The sequence below is a fragment of the Pteropus alecto genome, unplaced genomic scaffold (assembly GCF_000325575.1).
Source record: "Pteropus alecto unplaced genomic scaffold, ASM32557v1 scaffold52, whole genome shotgun sequence".
NCBI lineage: Eukaryota > Metazoa > Chordata > Mammalia > Chiroptera > Pteropodidae > Pteropus > Pteropus alecto.
The window spans coordinates 6,141,160-6,156,791 of record NW_006433941.1 but is presented as its reverse complement, the minus strand read 5'-3'; the positions used below and the strand labels follow the sequence as shown (position 1 = coordinate 6,156,791).

The following is a 15,632-nucleotide window of genomic DNA, read 5'->3' as shown; positions in this document are numbered from 1 at the left end:
TTTCCCATATGTAATTTTCTCCCTATTTCTCTCTCAGAGCCTTTTCAATTAAAAAACAAACAACAACAACAACAACAAAAAAAACAGATTTGCCAAATTCCAGAGTCGTCTATATTAAAAGAAAAAAAATACCTTAAATTGAAAATGCTTTTTATACATTCACCATATTTACTGCCAGAGTATAATAGCATACGGGCTATTTTTCCAATTGCATTTAAACTAGAAAGTCAACATACAGTGTTACATAACAAAGCTTTTTTTTTTTTTTTGCCTTGCCATATAAGCATTAATAATCTTAGCCACAAAATGAGGTGAAAGCAAACAAATTTTAAAATCACATTTATAAGTCAAGAAATGAAAGATTTAAGTTTCTTTTCTTCCAGTATGGCAAAATGCTGATGGTTGCTGACATTAGGTAATGGATATATAAGAATTCGCTGTACTATTCTTTAGCGCATCTTTAAACATTTATATTTCTCCTTCATGCTCAACTTTGTCAAAATTAGGTTGAATAGTGAATAATTAGCTACACTAGAAATATCGACCTTATAAAATGAAATTAGCTAGTAAATACTCTAACTAAAACACCAAGAGAAATAAACTGACCAATGTCAAGTTATAGTGGCATCTACATGGAATAGTGGGTCTTGATCTGGACCCTTCAAGGGACCTGAGACCAGGTGACTGTAGGGTAAGTCACCAGACTTTTCCAGGTGTGAACATGCTGGCTCAGAGCCACGTTACTCTTTGTAGTCCAATCACTACCTGCATTAGAAGCACCTGTAAAAATTTAGCTCAAAGGCCTCAGGTGCAAGCCTTTGAAATTGATAATTTTACAAAAAGTGAGAGACCTGATGATTTTAATGAGTACTCAAATTTGAAGTCCCTAAAGATCTCTATAGTCACCTACCATCAAAGAATGAAACCCCCTGTGGGTGACAAGGCTATCTGCCAACCTCCAACCAGAGTCAGAAGTAACCACCCTTCTGCAGCCTCCATCAATAGGTGTCCAGTGGAAGCTCCCAGTGAGGTCTTCCATTCCCACCCTACCCCAATGCACAATCTACCATCCCCATCTCCCTGGAAACCCTTTATCCCTGTCAGTCACCACAGGAAATCCAGATCTCCTGAGGCTTCCCCTGGCTCCCAAACCACTCTGTGCACTCCTTTTGCTGACCCTATCTCCCAACCCTCCCTATATTCTGAAACCCTCGGTTCCTCTTGGTCTGTCATCAACAAAATCCCTTGCATCTTCAAACTACTCTGAATGGCTCCTTCCCTTTCCTGCTTCAACAGTATCTGGCTCCTCTTGAGGACATGGATTTTGCTGCAGACCTCTACGGCGGTGGCTCTTTTCTTTCCCACAATCCTCATACACTGGCTCGAAGGTTCAGTGTTTGTTCTTCACTACTATTCTCCCCTCCTTCCCGCTAAGGCCACTCAGCTGTGATTTTCCTGTCAGACTATGTCACCCACGGCCCCTCCTTAAAATCATGTTTTCCTCTTTGTCCTTACGGATTTTCTCCCTGCTAGATCTGTTCATTTCTGTAGAGAGGTGCTGAAAGTCTCCAATTATAATACTGGATTCATCTATTTATCTTTGTAGTTCTATCACTTTTTGCCTCATGTATCCTGAAACTGTTAAGTGCATAAGATTAAGAAATGTTGTCTTCTTGGTTTATTGACCCCTTTATCATTATGTAATGCTCCTCTTTATTCCTACTTTGACTTGCTTTGATGTCTGCTCTGTCTGAAATTAATATAGCTACTCCTGCTTTCCCTTGATTAGTATTAACACGATATATCTTTTTCCATCTCTTTAATTTGTATGTCTTTACATTTAAAGGGGATTTGTCATAGACAATATATAGTTGGGTCTTATTTGTCAAAAATACTTAATTGTTTAAAAAATTACAATAGTCATTTTGAGCCTCTGCAACCACAGCAAGTTGTGGGTTGAGCTTACCCAATCACTTGTTATAGTTCATACATAGTCTTAAAACTCTGGGAATTATTTGTTCCCAAGCTCTAGCAAACTCAAAGGAAAAGCAAAGACAGCCTCCGTGACTTTGCAAAAGTCTTTTCCCCCAAGGAAAGCTAACTGCAACTTTTGATAGTGTAAATTATTATAGACAGCCACACACAGAAATTGCGTCTTGTTTTGTGATCCACTCTGACCATCTATATTTTAATTGGTGTATTTAGACCATTGATGTTTAAGTGATTATTGATATAGCTGAATTAACATCTACTACATTTGTTTCTGTTTTGTTTGTTGTCCTTGTTCTTTTTCCTATTTTTTGTCTGCTACAGTTTTTCTACCTTTTATGGTTTTAACTGAGCATGAGCATTTTTATGATTTCATTCTTTTCTTAAACTATCAATTATACATTTTAGTGGTTACCATAGAGAATGCGATATACATTTACAACTAATCCAAGCCCACTTTCAAATAACACTATATCACTTCACAGGTAATACAAGTAACAGAATATTCCTAATTCCTCTCTTCTATATTGCTTTCATTCATTTCACTTATATAAACGTACATATACATATATATACACATAGATATACATACACAAGTTTTTACTTGAATACATTGTTTATATTATTTTGAACTGTTATGTTAGATCAATTAATAAAAAAATGTTATTTTACTTTCACTTATTCCTTCACCAATGTGCTTCCTTTCTTGATGTAGATCTGAGTTTCTGACCTGAATCATTTTCTCTCTGAAGAACTTCTTTTAACACTTTTTGCAAAGCAGGTCTACTGACAAAAAATTCCCTCAATCTTTGTCTGAGAAGTCTTCGTTGTTCCTTCAATTTTGAAGGATAATTTTGCAGGGTACAAAATTCCAGGTTGGTAGACTTTTTTTTTTTCTTTTTTCTTTTTCAACACTAAATATTTCACTCTGTTTTTGCTTGTGTGATTTCTGAGAAGTGAGATGTATTCCTTATCTATAGGTATGGTGATTTTTTTATCTCTGATTTTCTGAAGTTTGACTATGGTATTCCTAGGTGGCTTTTTTGGGGGGGTGGAGGGGAAGGGTTGTTTCATTTTGTTTTGTTTTTTGGCATTATCTTCCTCGGTGTTCTCTGATCTTCCAAGATGTGATTTGGTGTCTCAGATTACTCTGGGAAAATTCTCAACCATTATTGCATCAAATATTGCTTCTGTGTCTTTTCCTTCTAGTATTCCCATTACACATACATTATATACACTGTAGTTGTTCCATAGTTCTTGGATATTCTTTTCCATCTTTTTCCTTTTCAGTTTTGGCAGTTTCTATTGTCACATGTTCAAATTCAGAGATTCTTTCCTCAGCCATGCCCAGGCTACTAAAATCCATCAAAAGTAATTTTTTTTCCTCTTACAGTGCTTTTTTAAAAATCTCTATCATTTCCGTTTATTCCTTCCTAGATTTTCCATCTCTGCTTATATTATCCATGTGTTCTTGAAAGCTGCCTACTTTTTCCATTAAAGTCCCTAGCATGTTAATCATAGTTTTTAAAAGCTCCTGGTCTGATAATTCCAACTTTCTTGCCACATCTGATTTTGGTCCTGATGCTTGGTCAGTCTTTTCAAACTTTCTTTCATTCATTCATTCATTCATTCATTCATTCATTCATTCTTCCAGCATGCCTTATGTTTTGTTGAAAGGCAGACATGATATACTAGTTAAAAAAACTGACGTAAACAGTTTTTTAGTTATGTAGGGGCGGGAGAAGCATTCTATAGCTCTATGATTAGATTACGTCTTCATCTTTTGGTGAGCCTATATGCCCCTGGACTATGAACTTCACCAGTGCTGCATAGTTTTTTTTCCCTTCTCCTTAGGTGAGATAGGATAGCTAGAGGGAGGTGGAGTTGGGTATTTCCCTGTCCCTAGGTAGGTTAGGCTCTAGTAAAACAGTTGCTTCTGAAGGGAGGCCTTGTTAAGAACAGGATGTTCTGACTTATTTCAATATCAATATTTTTCCCCTCCCCCCACCAGAAACACAAGGGGATTTTTCTCCAATATTCACTATGATGGCCTCATAGAGCTCCTGGAGATAAAACTCACAAAAGTATAGGGCCTCCTTTTGATTGAGTCCCTCTGAAGTTTTTAACTCTCAGACTTGTGCACACTGAGCTTCCAGTAATTTGTCAATTACAGTTCAGGTTTTCCTACTGGTTCTCAATACTGGTTCTCATGGAGGCTTCTGCTCTAGGAAGTTGTGATTCTCTACATCCACCTGTCTTTCCAATTTTGAGAGCGGCAGTTTAACCTGTGACCTCATGACCCATAGATCTAAGAGTTGGCTGATTTTTCAGTTTGTCCATCTTTTTACTTGTTGTTAGGACGAAAGGGCAACTTCTAAGCTCCTTACATGCCAAAGAGAAAACTAGAAGTCCTAACACCATTCTTTATAAGAAGTTAGCCATTAATCATGTGGCTGTTGCCCTGTATGTAATGAGTAATTTTTCTATTATTGCTTTTAAGTTTTATCTTTGGCCTTCAACAGTCTTACTACGATGTATCTAAAGGTGAATTTTAGTGCTTATCCTACATGGATTCATTGAATTTCTTGGAAATGTATATTAATGTTTGTGGTAGCCTGAATAATATTCCCCAAAGATGTCCACATCCAAATCCCCAGAACTGACAAGTATATTACCTTACTTATATGTTAAAAAGGACTTTGCAGATATTATTAATGGTATTGAGATGAGGAGCTTATCCTGCATTATCTAGGTAGGCCCAATATAATCAAGAGGGAGGCAAGAGGGTTGAGTCAGAGTAGGAGATGTGACAGCCAGAGTAGAGGTTAGAGTAACGTGAGGAAGGGGCCCTGAGCCAATTAATGTTGTTGGCCTGTAGAAGTTGGAAAAGGCAAGGTAACAGATTTGCCTCTAGAGCCTCCAGAAGGAATACAGATACCTTGACTTTAAGACTTCCAACCTCCAGAATTGTAAGATTATAAATTTGTGGGATTTTAAGCTATTATATTTGTGGTAAGTTATTACAGCAGCAATAAGAAATACAATTTTTTTTAAACAAATTTGGAGCTTTTTGGACATTATTTATTTAAATATTTTTTCTGCCTCAGTCTCTCTCTGCTCTTCTAGGACTCCCAAATGTTAGTACACTTGATATAGTCCCACAGATTTCTGAGGCTTTGTTGTCTTCAACCTTTGTTCTCTCTGTTCTTCATATTGGTTCATTTCTATTGATCTTTTTCAAGTTTACTAATCCTTTCTTCTGCTACCTCAAACCTGCTAAGTCTCTCTAAAGGATTTTTCGCTTCAGTAATTGTACTTTCAGCTCCAGTTTCCACTTGATTCTCTCTTATATGCTGCTCTATCTCTTTATTGATGTTATTTATAGAATCGATGTCATCATACTTTCCTTTAATTCTTTAACTATGGTTTCCTTTAGTTCTTCGAACTCTTATAACGGCTGTTTAGAAATCTTTGTCTGGTAAGTCCAACATATGGGCCAACTTAGAGACAGCTTCTATTGACTGCTTTTCCCCCACGGAGAACGAGTCACACTTTCCTATTTCTTCATGTTTTATATATTTTTGTTGTTGTTGTTGAAAACTGGCCATTTTAGATACTACATTGTAGCAACTCCAGGTTTTGATTTTCCCTTCTTCAGACTGGTATAGTTGCTCGGTTCTTAAAGTTATTTAATAACTTGCCAGTAGTAAATCTATGGATTTTGTCTTACCCACAGTTTGTGGCCACTGATGTATTGGCTCAGTTCCTCTTTTCCTTATTTTTATTTTTATGCTTGGATTCCTACTAGAGATAGACTCCATATCTGCATTTCTTAGAGATCAACCAATTATGCATCTGCGTTTGTGCCCAAACACCTCAAATAAGTACAGCTTCCACTTTTTGCAAATGAATCTGTGTGGCACAGGAAGCACAGAGTTCAGGCAATTTTCCAGTCTTCGCCAGCTTTTATGTTCCATCAGACCCTCAAATCTCCTCTGTATGTGCACTTAGTCATCCAAGGATGTGTGGGAGTTTAGCAGTGTGTGGCTGTGTCATTTACAGGATATCTGTTAAATTTCTAGTTAGTCCACTGGTCCATTGCTTGCCCAACTAGGGCCACAATCTCAGACTAGCAAAGCTGCCAGCTTTCACCACTCGTTTGCCACCAAAATTGCTACTCTTAGTGACAAAGCTGTTGGGCATGGTTTTTGTTTTGTTTTCTCTGTTCCAAATAGTTGGCTCTCTCTAACATTGAGACTGCCTGTGTTCATAGCCTGCCCTTCCTTGATCTACTGCACTCAGATGAGCGGAGGTTATAGGATGGGAGTAGCCCCAGAGGAGCACACTACAGAGTCTCAAATGGTCTTCCCTAATGTTCAGTGTTTTTTCATGAATAAATGCTTCTCAATTTGTTCTATGTCATTGGTCAATTTCAAAACCTCTGGTATGGTTTTTTGACAATTTTGTCCTATTTTATAGTTGTTCTTAAGATTTGCCAACCTCCTCAATCTGCCATACCAGAAGTCTTTTTCCCTGTCCCAAAGGCTTTTTAATAAAATTGTTTCTACTGCTAGAAATTTAAAACTCTGACAATAACACAAACTTAATCAGTTAGAAATATGCCTCTCAAATATTCCTATCTGAATGTCTTAATTATCAAATACCACATATTATTTAGGGACTTTCAAGAGATGCCTTGTAAGATTTTATCCATGCCAAGTTAAATTAAAATGTGGAGAGGAAAAAATCAATTATTCTTAATTTCTAGTTGGGAGAGAGGGGAGATACTAATCACTGCAAAACTTTCTTCCTGTTTTAAGAATTCACATTTCTTCTCTTTATCCACTACCCTTAGTCTGGTGTCAGTTGCTACAATTGTCTAACTACACTTTCCTTCTAAAACCATACAGAAGCAAATTTTGTTTCTTACAATTCAGTGATTTTTTCCCCACTATGTAATATCTCTTTAAATTTAAGTGTCTTGCTTTTTGACTAAGATGAAGTTGCCAGCTACCATTTTTCTATTGAGATATAAAAGAGAGGTATGAATGATAATTCCAACTGTTTATTGATATAGCAAACTGTCTTTGGAACCAGGCAGACCTTGGTTTGAATACCAATAATCATATTAACTAGGTGAATGTCTTTGGACAGTTACTTAATATTTCAAACAGGTTCCTCATCTGCAAAATATGTCTAATATCTGCCTTACACAATTGCAGGAAGGATTAGATGAGCATATGTATATGCTGAGAAGCCTTGTACATGGTCCAGATAAATGACAGCAATTACCACTACAATTGCTGGGTTATCTATCTAGAAAGAGGGTAGGTAATGTCAGAAAGAGTAAAAAGAAGAAAATGAATAAATCAATCTTCTTTCTTGCTGTACTTAGCTCTAATGGATGGCCAAATTAACGAGTTTAAATTTCCTTATGTCTCCTTATCCACTAATGAACAAGGAAGTGACCTCTATTTTATTCCCCTTTTCATTAATTGAGGTGCTTCTACGTAGTACAATATTCTACCACAAGATAGAGAAGAAAGCCCAGATTTGTCAAATGCCTCCTGCTAGAGCTCCTAGAATACTTTGTTGCACTTGATCCATCTACATGTGCTCTGTCTCTGGTGGCCTAAGAAGAGCCGCTTGATTCATTTCCATGTTTCCATGTTTGTGATAGGCACAAAGTGGATGTTCATTAAATGCTGTTGAATGAATTATGAACAAATGCCTATCTCCCAGTTTTCAGGAACTGGGACTTCAGGGCCCCAGTTGCTATTCCAAAGAGTCAGCAGCCAGCAAAACCTACAACTCTTTTGTGCAAGCTGCTGGATTGAGCCCTTGGGAGGTGTACACACAGGTATGTAAAACCACTATTTGACTGTCATAATTTGTACATCTCCAGGTTAAGATAAGAGAAAAAGCTCACACACTGTAAAGGCCTGGCAACTGATAGGAAAAGAGGAAATGTGCTTTATATATATTACAGAATGCTATGAGATCTCATGTGACAATCCTTCATTCCTCTAAATGCAGTAGAAAGTACTATATATGCCAACTCTTCAAACCAGAAGTAAATTTTTATTTCTAATATAATTAATGTTTTGCCTATTTCATTACTTTCTAACATATATGACAATTAATTGATTGAAATGATATTATGACAAATTCTAAAGCATACTAAAAAAAAGTAATTTTTAGCCTGTTACCATATATAGCTATTGTGGAAAGAAAAATATTAATAACAATTACTACCTTTTTTAGCATTTGCAATGTGCCAAGACATTGCCTACGTCATAGCTATGATCTCATTTTACCTTCACTGCAATCTCGTGAGGTAGATATGATAGTTATTTCCATTTGCTAAATGAGAAAAGCATCTGAAGTCACATAGCTAGCGAATGGCAAAATAGAGATTTGAACCACATATTCCGACTCTAAAGCCCACATTCTTAACTCTTAAATGCATCAAATCGGGGGGTCGTGTAAAAAAAATAATAATAATCCTTAGTTGGAGCCTTAAACAGGAAGGATTCTAATATTGTCTAGGAGATGAAGAGATCCCTAAACTTAGTTCTAATCACCCAAACAGAAAGAACTAAATGTAAAAAAGCTAACGGCTTAACAGGAACTCAGTACAATTTCCTTGACTTAGTAGCTAATATTTTAAGCCTGTCTGGATTTTAATACCATACTCATAGAGAATTTTGAAATAATAGTTTACTAATTTCCAATGTAACGACAGCTAAGTACTACTCACATAAACCTGAAAAAATTTACATTTCCCTTAAAAACTTAAGAGTTCCTAGTACAAACATGTCCTTACTTAATTAAATAAGAGCTAACAACAGCAAGGAAGCTCTAACTATTGGTAAGCAATGTTCAACTAATTTAGTTGCCATCAACAAGACCTCTCCCTCCGCTAAGCAGTTTAGTGTCCAAGTCTCAGGTGACCATGAACTTAAGAAGATGGGAAAGAGAGCTCAGAACCCAAAGGAATTTGTTGAACTTCTTATCTTGGTGGGTGACAAAAAGCTTCCAAGCTAAATTTACATGCCATTCAATCTCAATTCTCATTCCCATGCTTATGGCATTCCAAAACAAGTTAATGGAGAGTTCGTTTCTCCATTAAATCACAAAATTACCAAGCAAAGAAAGTTCTCATGTGTATAAATGTGTAGGTGTGAGAAATGACATCATTGACAATCATTCAGGAGAACAAGACAAGTCCTGGAAAGGTTAACTACCAGAGATGAGAGTTTTGGCTGGAAACCAGCAGGATCTGAAACTACTGGTAACATTTTTCTTTAAATCAATGCACAAGAAAATTATGGGGTAGATCTGACCACTTGAGGGCTTCCTAGCCATACATGATTATGTGGAACTCACTTAAAAATCATCTCCAGGATAATCCCTATGCTGGGCATGCTACAGTCCGACACTTTACCACACTATACGTAAATTTTAAAACTTGAATTTTCCCTATTACCAAAGAGAAAAAGAGACTTTTTTTTTTCTCCCTGTCTTAGAGCATTTCTTTGAAAAACCTAGTATTTGTAATTCCTTCTTCTGTCTCTTTGGTATGTAAGCAAATCTTTTTAAATGCTAAATAAACTAGCTCTAGCTATTGGTAAAATCCAGTAATTTTTTTCTGAAGGGCCTAAGAGCTATCTCTTTTCAACTTAAATATCAAGAAAGCACCCCAACTCCCTGTCACCCTGGGAGGTTAGCCTAACACCATGACTACTTGCTCATGTGGATTAGAGATATTCTATTTTTCCTTTAGATAAAGGCAATTAACTAGCACAGATGGTCACCCCCATTACCAGGTGAATTTAAGGTACATTATGAAAACATATATAGCAGATGGTGCTGTCAAGTCTTCTTACACGAGGACAAATTACCATTAATCTTGAAACTAAGTATGTAACAGGTTACTTTTTGTTTTTGTAATCTCATTAGCAGATTACCTATGATGCATCCCAGTCTGGGTTAATGTTTATTCAATAATAGAACTATTTTCTTTTTTTCCTACATTTGTAGAGACGATTTTCTAGGTTGGCAGAAGATTTTATTAATATTTTCCCCACATAAGTGTGGAGAACTTTCTACACTTTCTACTGGGCCACTCCACTGTTACCTTTTTGCCTTGATGGCTCCCTCAATAACAGGGAAAATATTACTCCCTGACAAGAGCTTTATAGAGACTTAGCCAATGCTTGTTGTCTGAGTGTTAGATCCTTCTATATCATTGCCTTTGTGACACCTCTAATTGTATTACTTCAGAGACATTTTATTCAAAACTGAACTCACATTCTTCCTCTAGGGCTTCTTATCTCAGATGCACAAGCCAGAAAACCAAGAATTAGCCCAGACACCTCCCTCTCACTTCTCACCCCAGAGTGAACCTATTAATTACTAAGCCCCATTGATTCTACCTCCTAAATATCCTTCAAATTTATCAACTTCTGCCTTCTCTGAGGAGCCAGAGTGAATTTTTATAAACACAGATCTGCTGGTGCTACTCCCCTGACTGAAACTCAGTGGTTTCCTACCATTTTTAGGATAAGCCCCAAATCCTTGGCATGACCTATAAGGTCTGCATGGTCTGACTCCCGCCTACCTCTCCCACTTCACCTCCCTGACTTTCACCCTCCCTCTGTGTCCTCCAGCCCCAACTGGGAGCTTAAGCTCCGTAAGGACAGAGCCCATGCCTATTTGCTGACACTAGATTCCTAAAACAGTGCTTAGCACATAATAGATGCTAAAGAAATTTATTTTGAAGAATAATATTGATAAAACAATTATAGTCTCTTAAGTGGAAGGCAAATAAATGATTAACTAAATGATGCATGGTAGAAAGAAAGAGAGTCTTTATACATGTTTGTATCATAGGGTTAACAGAATAGTCTCTTAAGTGGAAGGCAAATAAATGATTAACTAAATGATGCATGGTAGAAAGAAACAGTGTCTTTATACATGTTTGTATCCTAGGTGGTTAACAGAGACTTGGACCATAATGAGACTAAAGAATATTTGTTAAATCATTTTGCACACCAGAGACAAATATGATGAAAAACAATATTGGTACAACATGTCTATTAGCTTTGTAGTCAAATTACCAATTCTGATTAAGTCTCAATCCCCTATCCTCGTCCTGTGGGCAACTAGAGGTCTAACCATGTGTTTGAAGAAAGAGGTTGGACTCCAAACAGAGCTGGAAAACTGATATGGTTTGTGGAGTTGATTATATGTTCCAAGAAGCAAATAAACCAAGACTGGGGAACAGTATTGCCCTGAGGATAAGATCCTTACCTATATTTTGAATCTGACTTTGTGACATTCTCCACCCTTGGGCTACACAGGTCTTTCAGTAACGCTAGATACAAGCTCCTCCTATTCCTGAGGTTTCATGCTTGTCCTTCCATCTCCCTTGTAGCTCTTCACCCTTCTCTTTGCCCAATTTAACTCCATCTTAGTCCTTAAGGTCTCAGTTAAATATTTTTCCCTCAGGAAAGCCTTTTCTGTCTCTACTCACTCCCTCCCTGTGCCAAATGATTCTCACAGCACCCTCTACTATTGTCCATAGCAGGTACCACAAAAGTAATTAATATTTAGTTTGTGATTCTCTATTTACTGTCTATCTTCTTTGCTGTACTTATAAGCAACTTGAGGCCAGGGGCTGTTTATATTTTGGCCATCATTGTATCCCCAACACCTAGCACACTGTTAGTACACAGTAGGTGTTCAATAAATATCTGTTAAATGAAGGAATGAATGAAATACATAGATAAGTAGATTTTCGAGTGACATGGAATTGGCTTTGCCCTTACTAGCTCTGTGCCTTTAGATAAATTTCTTATCCTTTCTGAGCTCATTTTTTCTATAAATGAAAATGATTGTTTCTATTTTACAGAATTATTGTGAGTATTGAATAATCCAATAAAATGCTTACCATAACAATGAATATTAACTGTTATTATTCTTAAAGAATGGATACAAAGAAGAGTGTATATGGTAAGGAAGGCACATCTCATGCTCTTGATTAAGACATAAACAGAGCTCCTTTTATGCAAACAAATAGTTACTGAATAAAACAAATATTTTAAGTATACTATAGGAATACATCATCTAAAGAACCCTGAAACAGATCTGTTTATAAAGCCAAGAATCTTTTTGAATGTGAAGTGATCATGTATTTATATACCTTGCAAACTCCTGATTTCTTTAAAGCAAAGCACATCAGGAATCTATTACTTCAGGGTAGCAGGGTTCCAGACGGCTTCAAAACTTACAGGATCTCAATTCACCTGTGCTGACTTTAGCCCAGGATATGCAGATAAACAACAGGCTTTTGCCTTTAAGACACCTGCCCTTCCCTCCCAGTAGGAAACTCCATGCCTTAATGAGAAAAAAAAATCCCTTCAGTCAAATGTTTTCTATCATCCCAGGGTAACCTCCTTCCCACTTCCTGGTACATTCTACATGCCCCAATACACCCCCTTTAACTTTCTGTCCTCTAAGACTTTTCAACTTTGGACATATTGTCAAATTTCTCCAAGCCTCAATGTCTTTAGCTATAAAAATGAAATTAAAACAGTACTTCCTTATTGGCTACATGCCAAATATGAGCATATGGCAATTATTGTTCTAGTGTTTCTACCAGATCCCTAATCAATCTACAACCCAGAAAAAAAGAGTACAACAAAGACCCTAACAACAACACAAATGTTTTCTTCAGAGTCTGTGTTTTCTACAATAAAAGAAATCACCACTTACTTCATTAGCCAAGGTATTGGAATAAAATATATGATCCCAAAGAAGTTCCAAATGTTGCAAAGCAATAAATCATGTGTTCCTCTCTTTCCTAAAAAAGATTAATTTAGCAAAACACATTTTTATAATGCCTCCTTTAAAGCAAGCCCTGTTAGGACTACGTAAGCGTCAATCAACTATTAATCTGTAAACCCCACCACATTGCTTTTGGGAATCCCAGCAAGAAGCACTCAGTCTTACTAGTCACTCCTGACCAAGGCCCAGTGACAACCCTACCCTTTCTTCCATCGTCATTCCCTCCCATCATAAGCTTTAAGAGAAATAAAAAGCATAATTACCTTAGGGAAAAGTAGGGGGACCTCTGTATGTTAAGCTATATTATGGAAGATTACCTTTTAAATATAACTTCTTTAACAAGAACCTCTACAAAGTCAGCTTCCTGTACTAGAATAAGTAGGTTTTACACAGACACCTAGTTCTAAAAGCCTGTTTTCCCTCTTATTTGCTAGGGGCTAATCTCGGCTTCCATAACTCTGCTGAAAATGTATGGTGATACCACCCACTTTACTCAGTTGTAGTGAGGAGTACAAGAGATATCTAAAACAGACATTCTGGTGGGTACTCAAAGAAGTTAGTACCTCCCTGCCCCTCTGAAGAATTAGATAATTTTTGCTAATTCTCTGTATCATCAAGCTAAGAATCCCTTTTCCATCCGCCAGTTTTCTAGAAACTGACTTCCTCTTTATTTCCCCCAATACAAGTTTGGAAGATGTGAAAAGCACTTTCTGGCAATTCCACTAAGAGAAGCAAGTATTATGTTAATTTAAACATATGTGTATTCGAAGCCTAGAAGTTACTTCAAAAGTAACTTCTCAAAAACGAAAATCCCTACAGATACCATTTAACTACTACGTGCCAGACACTAGCTGACTACTTTCCATGTACAATATCATTTACATTTCACAACAACTTTATGAGTGGGCGTACTGTTTCCAAAGTTACAGTTGCGGACACAGGAGGTAAGATTTAAGACATGTGCCCAAAGTTGCACAGCAGGAAAGCGACAGACCAAGGATCGAAGGAATAAAGCATTTAAAATAGCCATTTCTGTGGGTGCTCAAGAGTCAGCACTCTCCCCTGCCTTCTGAAAAACGTCAATCTCTCTTGCTAATCCTAACACCGAGCTAAACAGCAACCAGCCTCCAGTGCTTGAGCCTTGGTGATGCCACCCGCACACACTTTGGGACTGCCGTCCTTTGGTACAGAATGAAAAGGTTGGAGCTGGGAGCACACTTTTCGCCCTCTTCGAGACGTGGGCGGGTCCGTCACCTCACTACACGCGTTTCCAGCAGCGCAAATCCAGACTCTGAGAGCTCAACGAAGGTGCAAGATGCCCACAGCGAGAAAACGCCTGACTAGATTCTAGTGTAAGCGCCCGGGCCGAGTCTCCCTTTAGGGCCACAGGCAGCCGGAAGCCGGCCCAGGGACGCTGCGCGCACCTCAAAGTCCGCGGCCTCCGCTCCGCCTCTACACCCTCTTCTCTCCCCGCGCCAGGAATGCACTGGACTCGGGATACGCCCACATGCCTCAAGCTCTGGGCGGAACCCCACACCCCTAGCCACCGAGATTCCTCCCTCCCTAGCCCCTACCTGGTGGCCGCAGAGACCATGGTCAATCAACTTCACCCTCCCGCCTCGGAAATGATGTGAACGCCCCTCGCCCGGCTCCGTCCAATCCCAGCCTTTAGCCTGCGCATGCGTGTCGGATCTGCTGCCCTCAAAGCGCCTGTAGGATACGCAAGGCTCCGAGATCTGAAGCGTCTTTCTTCCATCTTCCGGAAGGAAACTGGAGAAGCCATGGTTTGTTTTGGGTTCTGCGCACTTGTTGGGGTGGGGATAGGGAACAAAGTTGGAGAATGTGTGGTTGCGGTTATCACGACTTATTAGCAGGCCATAGTAATTAAAATAGCATATTAGCGCAAAGATAAATAAAAGTATCAAATGGTGTCAAAAAATGGAGTAAATGTGAAGATCCGATTAGATTTAAGTGATTAATGAATGGGGCAGCATCTTACCTAGCTCGGAAAGGAGCTCCAGGGGAGAGGGGGAAAAAGTAAAAAAAATAAAATGTTAAAAATTAAAATAATTAATTAATTTTAAAAAAAGAAAAGAAAGGACCCCCCAAAAGGCTACAGAAAAGGAAAAGTTTTTAAAGGCAAGACAAGAAAGTCATTAAAAAATTCAGCTTTAGGTAACCTATTTGTGGGGGATGAAAGGGGTCTTTGTGGCAGATTACCTCATCTTTGGGGGATAGAAAGGTTTGCCTTATTGATGCTGACTAGAAAATTCCACACTGACCAGTTAAGACTACATTCCTGGGGAAAGTTGTAACTACAGTTAGGTGTTAAGGCTTGGTTTGCTTAGTACAAGTGACACAATTTTGGGCTCGTTCGTTTTTAACAATGAAAGAGGCCAGAAACAGACTAACAGGTATGTAGTCACATTTTTCCCCGCACAAAGGAGCCATTATAATGCAATAGGAAACTTCTTTTTAATAAATAGTACTACATCAATAGGATGTCGACTGGATATGTGGGGAGAGGGGAGAGAAGAATCTTGATGCCTACCTCATACCAAAAGAAAAAAGAAAATCAATTCAAGATGTATTGTAGACCTGAATATGAAAAATACAACTATAGAAAATAACAGCAGGGTATTATGACCTTGGGATAGGAAAATATAAGGATGCAAAATGTACCAAAGGGAAAGGCTGATAAATGGATGTCATTAAATTTAAGACATAGACACCATTAAGAGAGTAAAAGGCAAACAACCGTGTGTGGGGCAGGGGGGGGGCGGATATGTATA

At 37.9% G+C, this 15,632-nt stretch overlaps 1 protein-coding gene across 7 annotated transcripts in view; it reads right to left on the bottom strand.

The window, feature by feature from the left end:
• Positions 1-14,492, bottom strand: part of DHRS7B (dehydrogenase/reductase 7B) — a 53,846-nt gene extending 39,354 nt beyond the window's left edge. Inside the window, exons 1-2 of one of the 7 annotated variants that reach the window (XM_015586621.2) lie at positions 14,415-14,487; positions 12,769-12,856 (exon numbers count right to left, since the gene is read on the bottom strand). In XM_015586621.2, the coding sequence (XP_015442107.1) occupies positions 12,769-12,773 (5 nt within the window). In that variant the 5' untranslated portion in view covers positions 12,774-12,856; positions 14,415-14,487. Of the gene's footprint in view, positions 1-12,768; positions 12,857-14,264; positions 14,334-14,414 lie in introns of those variants that run through there. The other 6 variants (XM_015586622.2, XM_015586626.2, XM_015586625.2 and 3 more) reach the window with 6 other exon arrangements.
• Between the last annotated feature and the right edge of the window lie 1,140 nt (positions 14,493-15,632).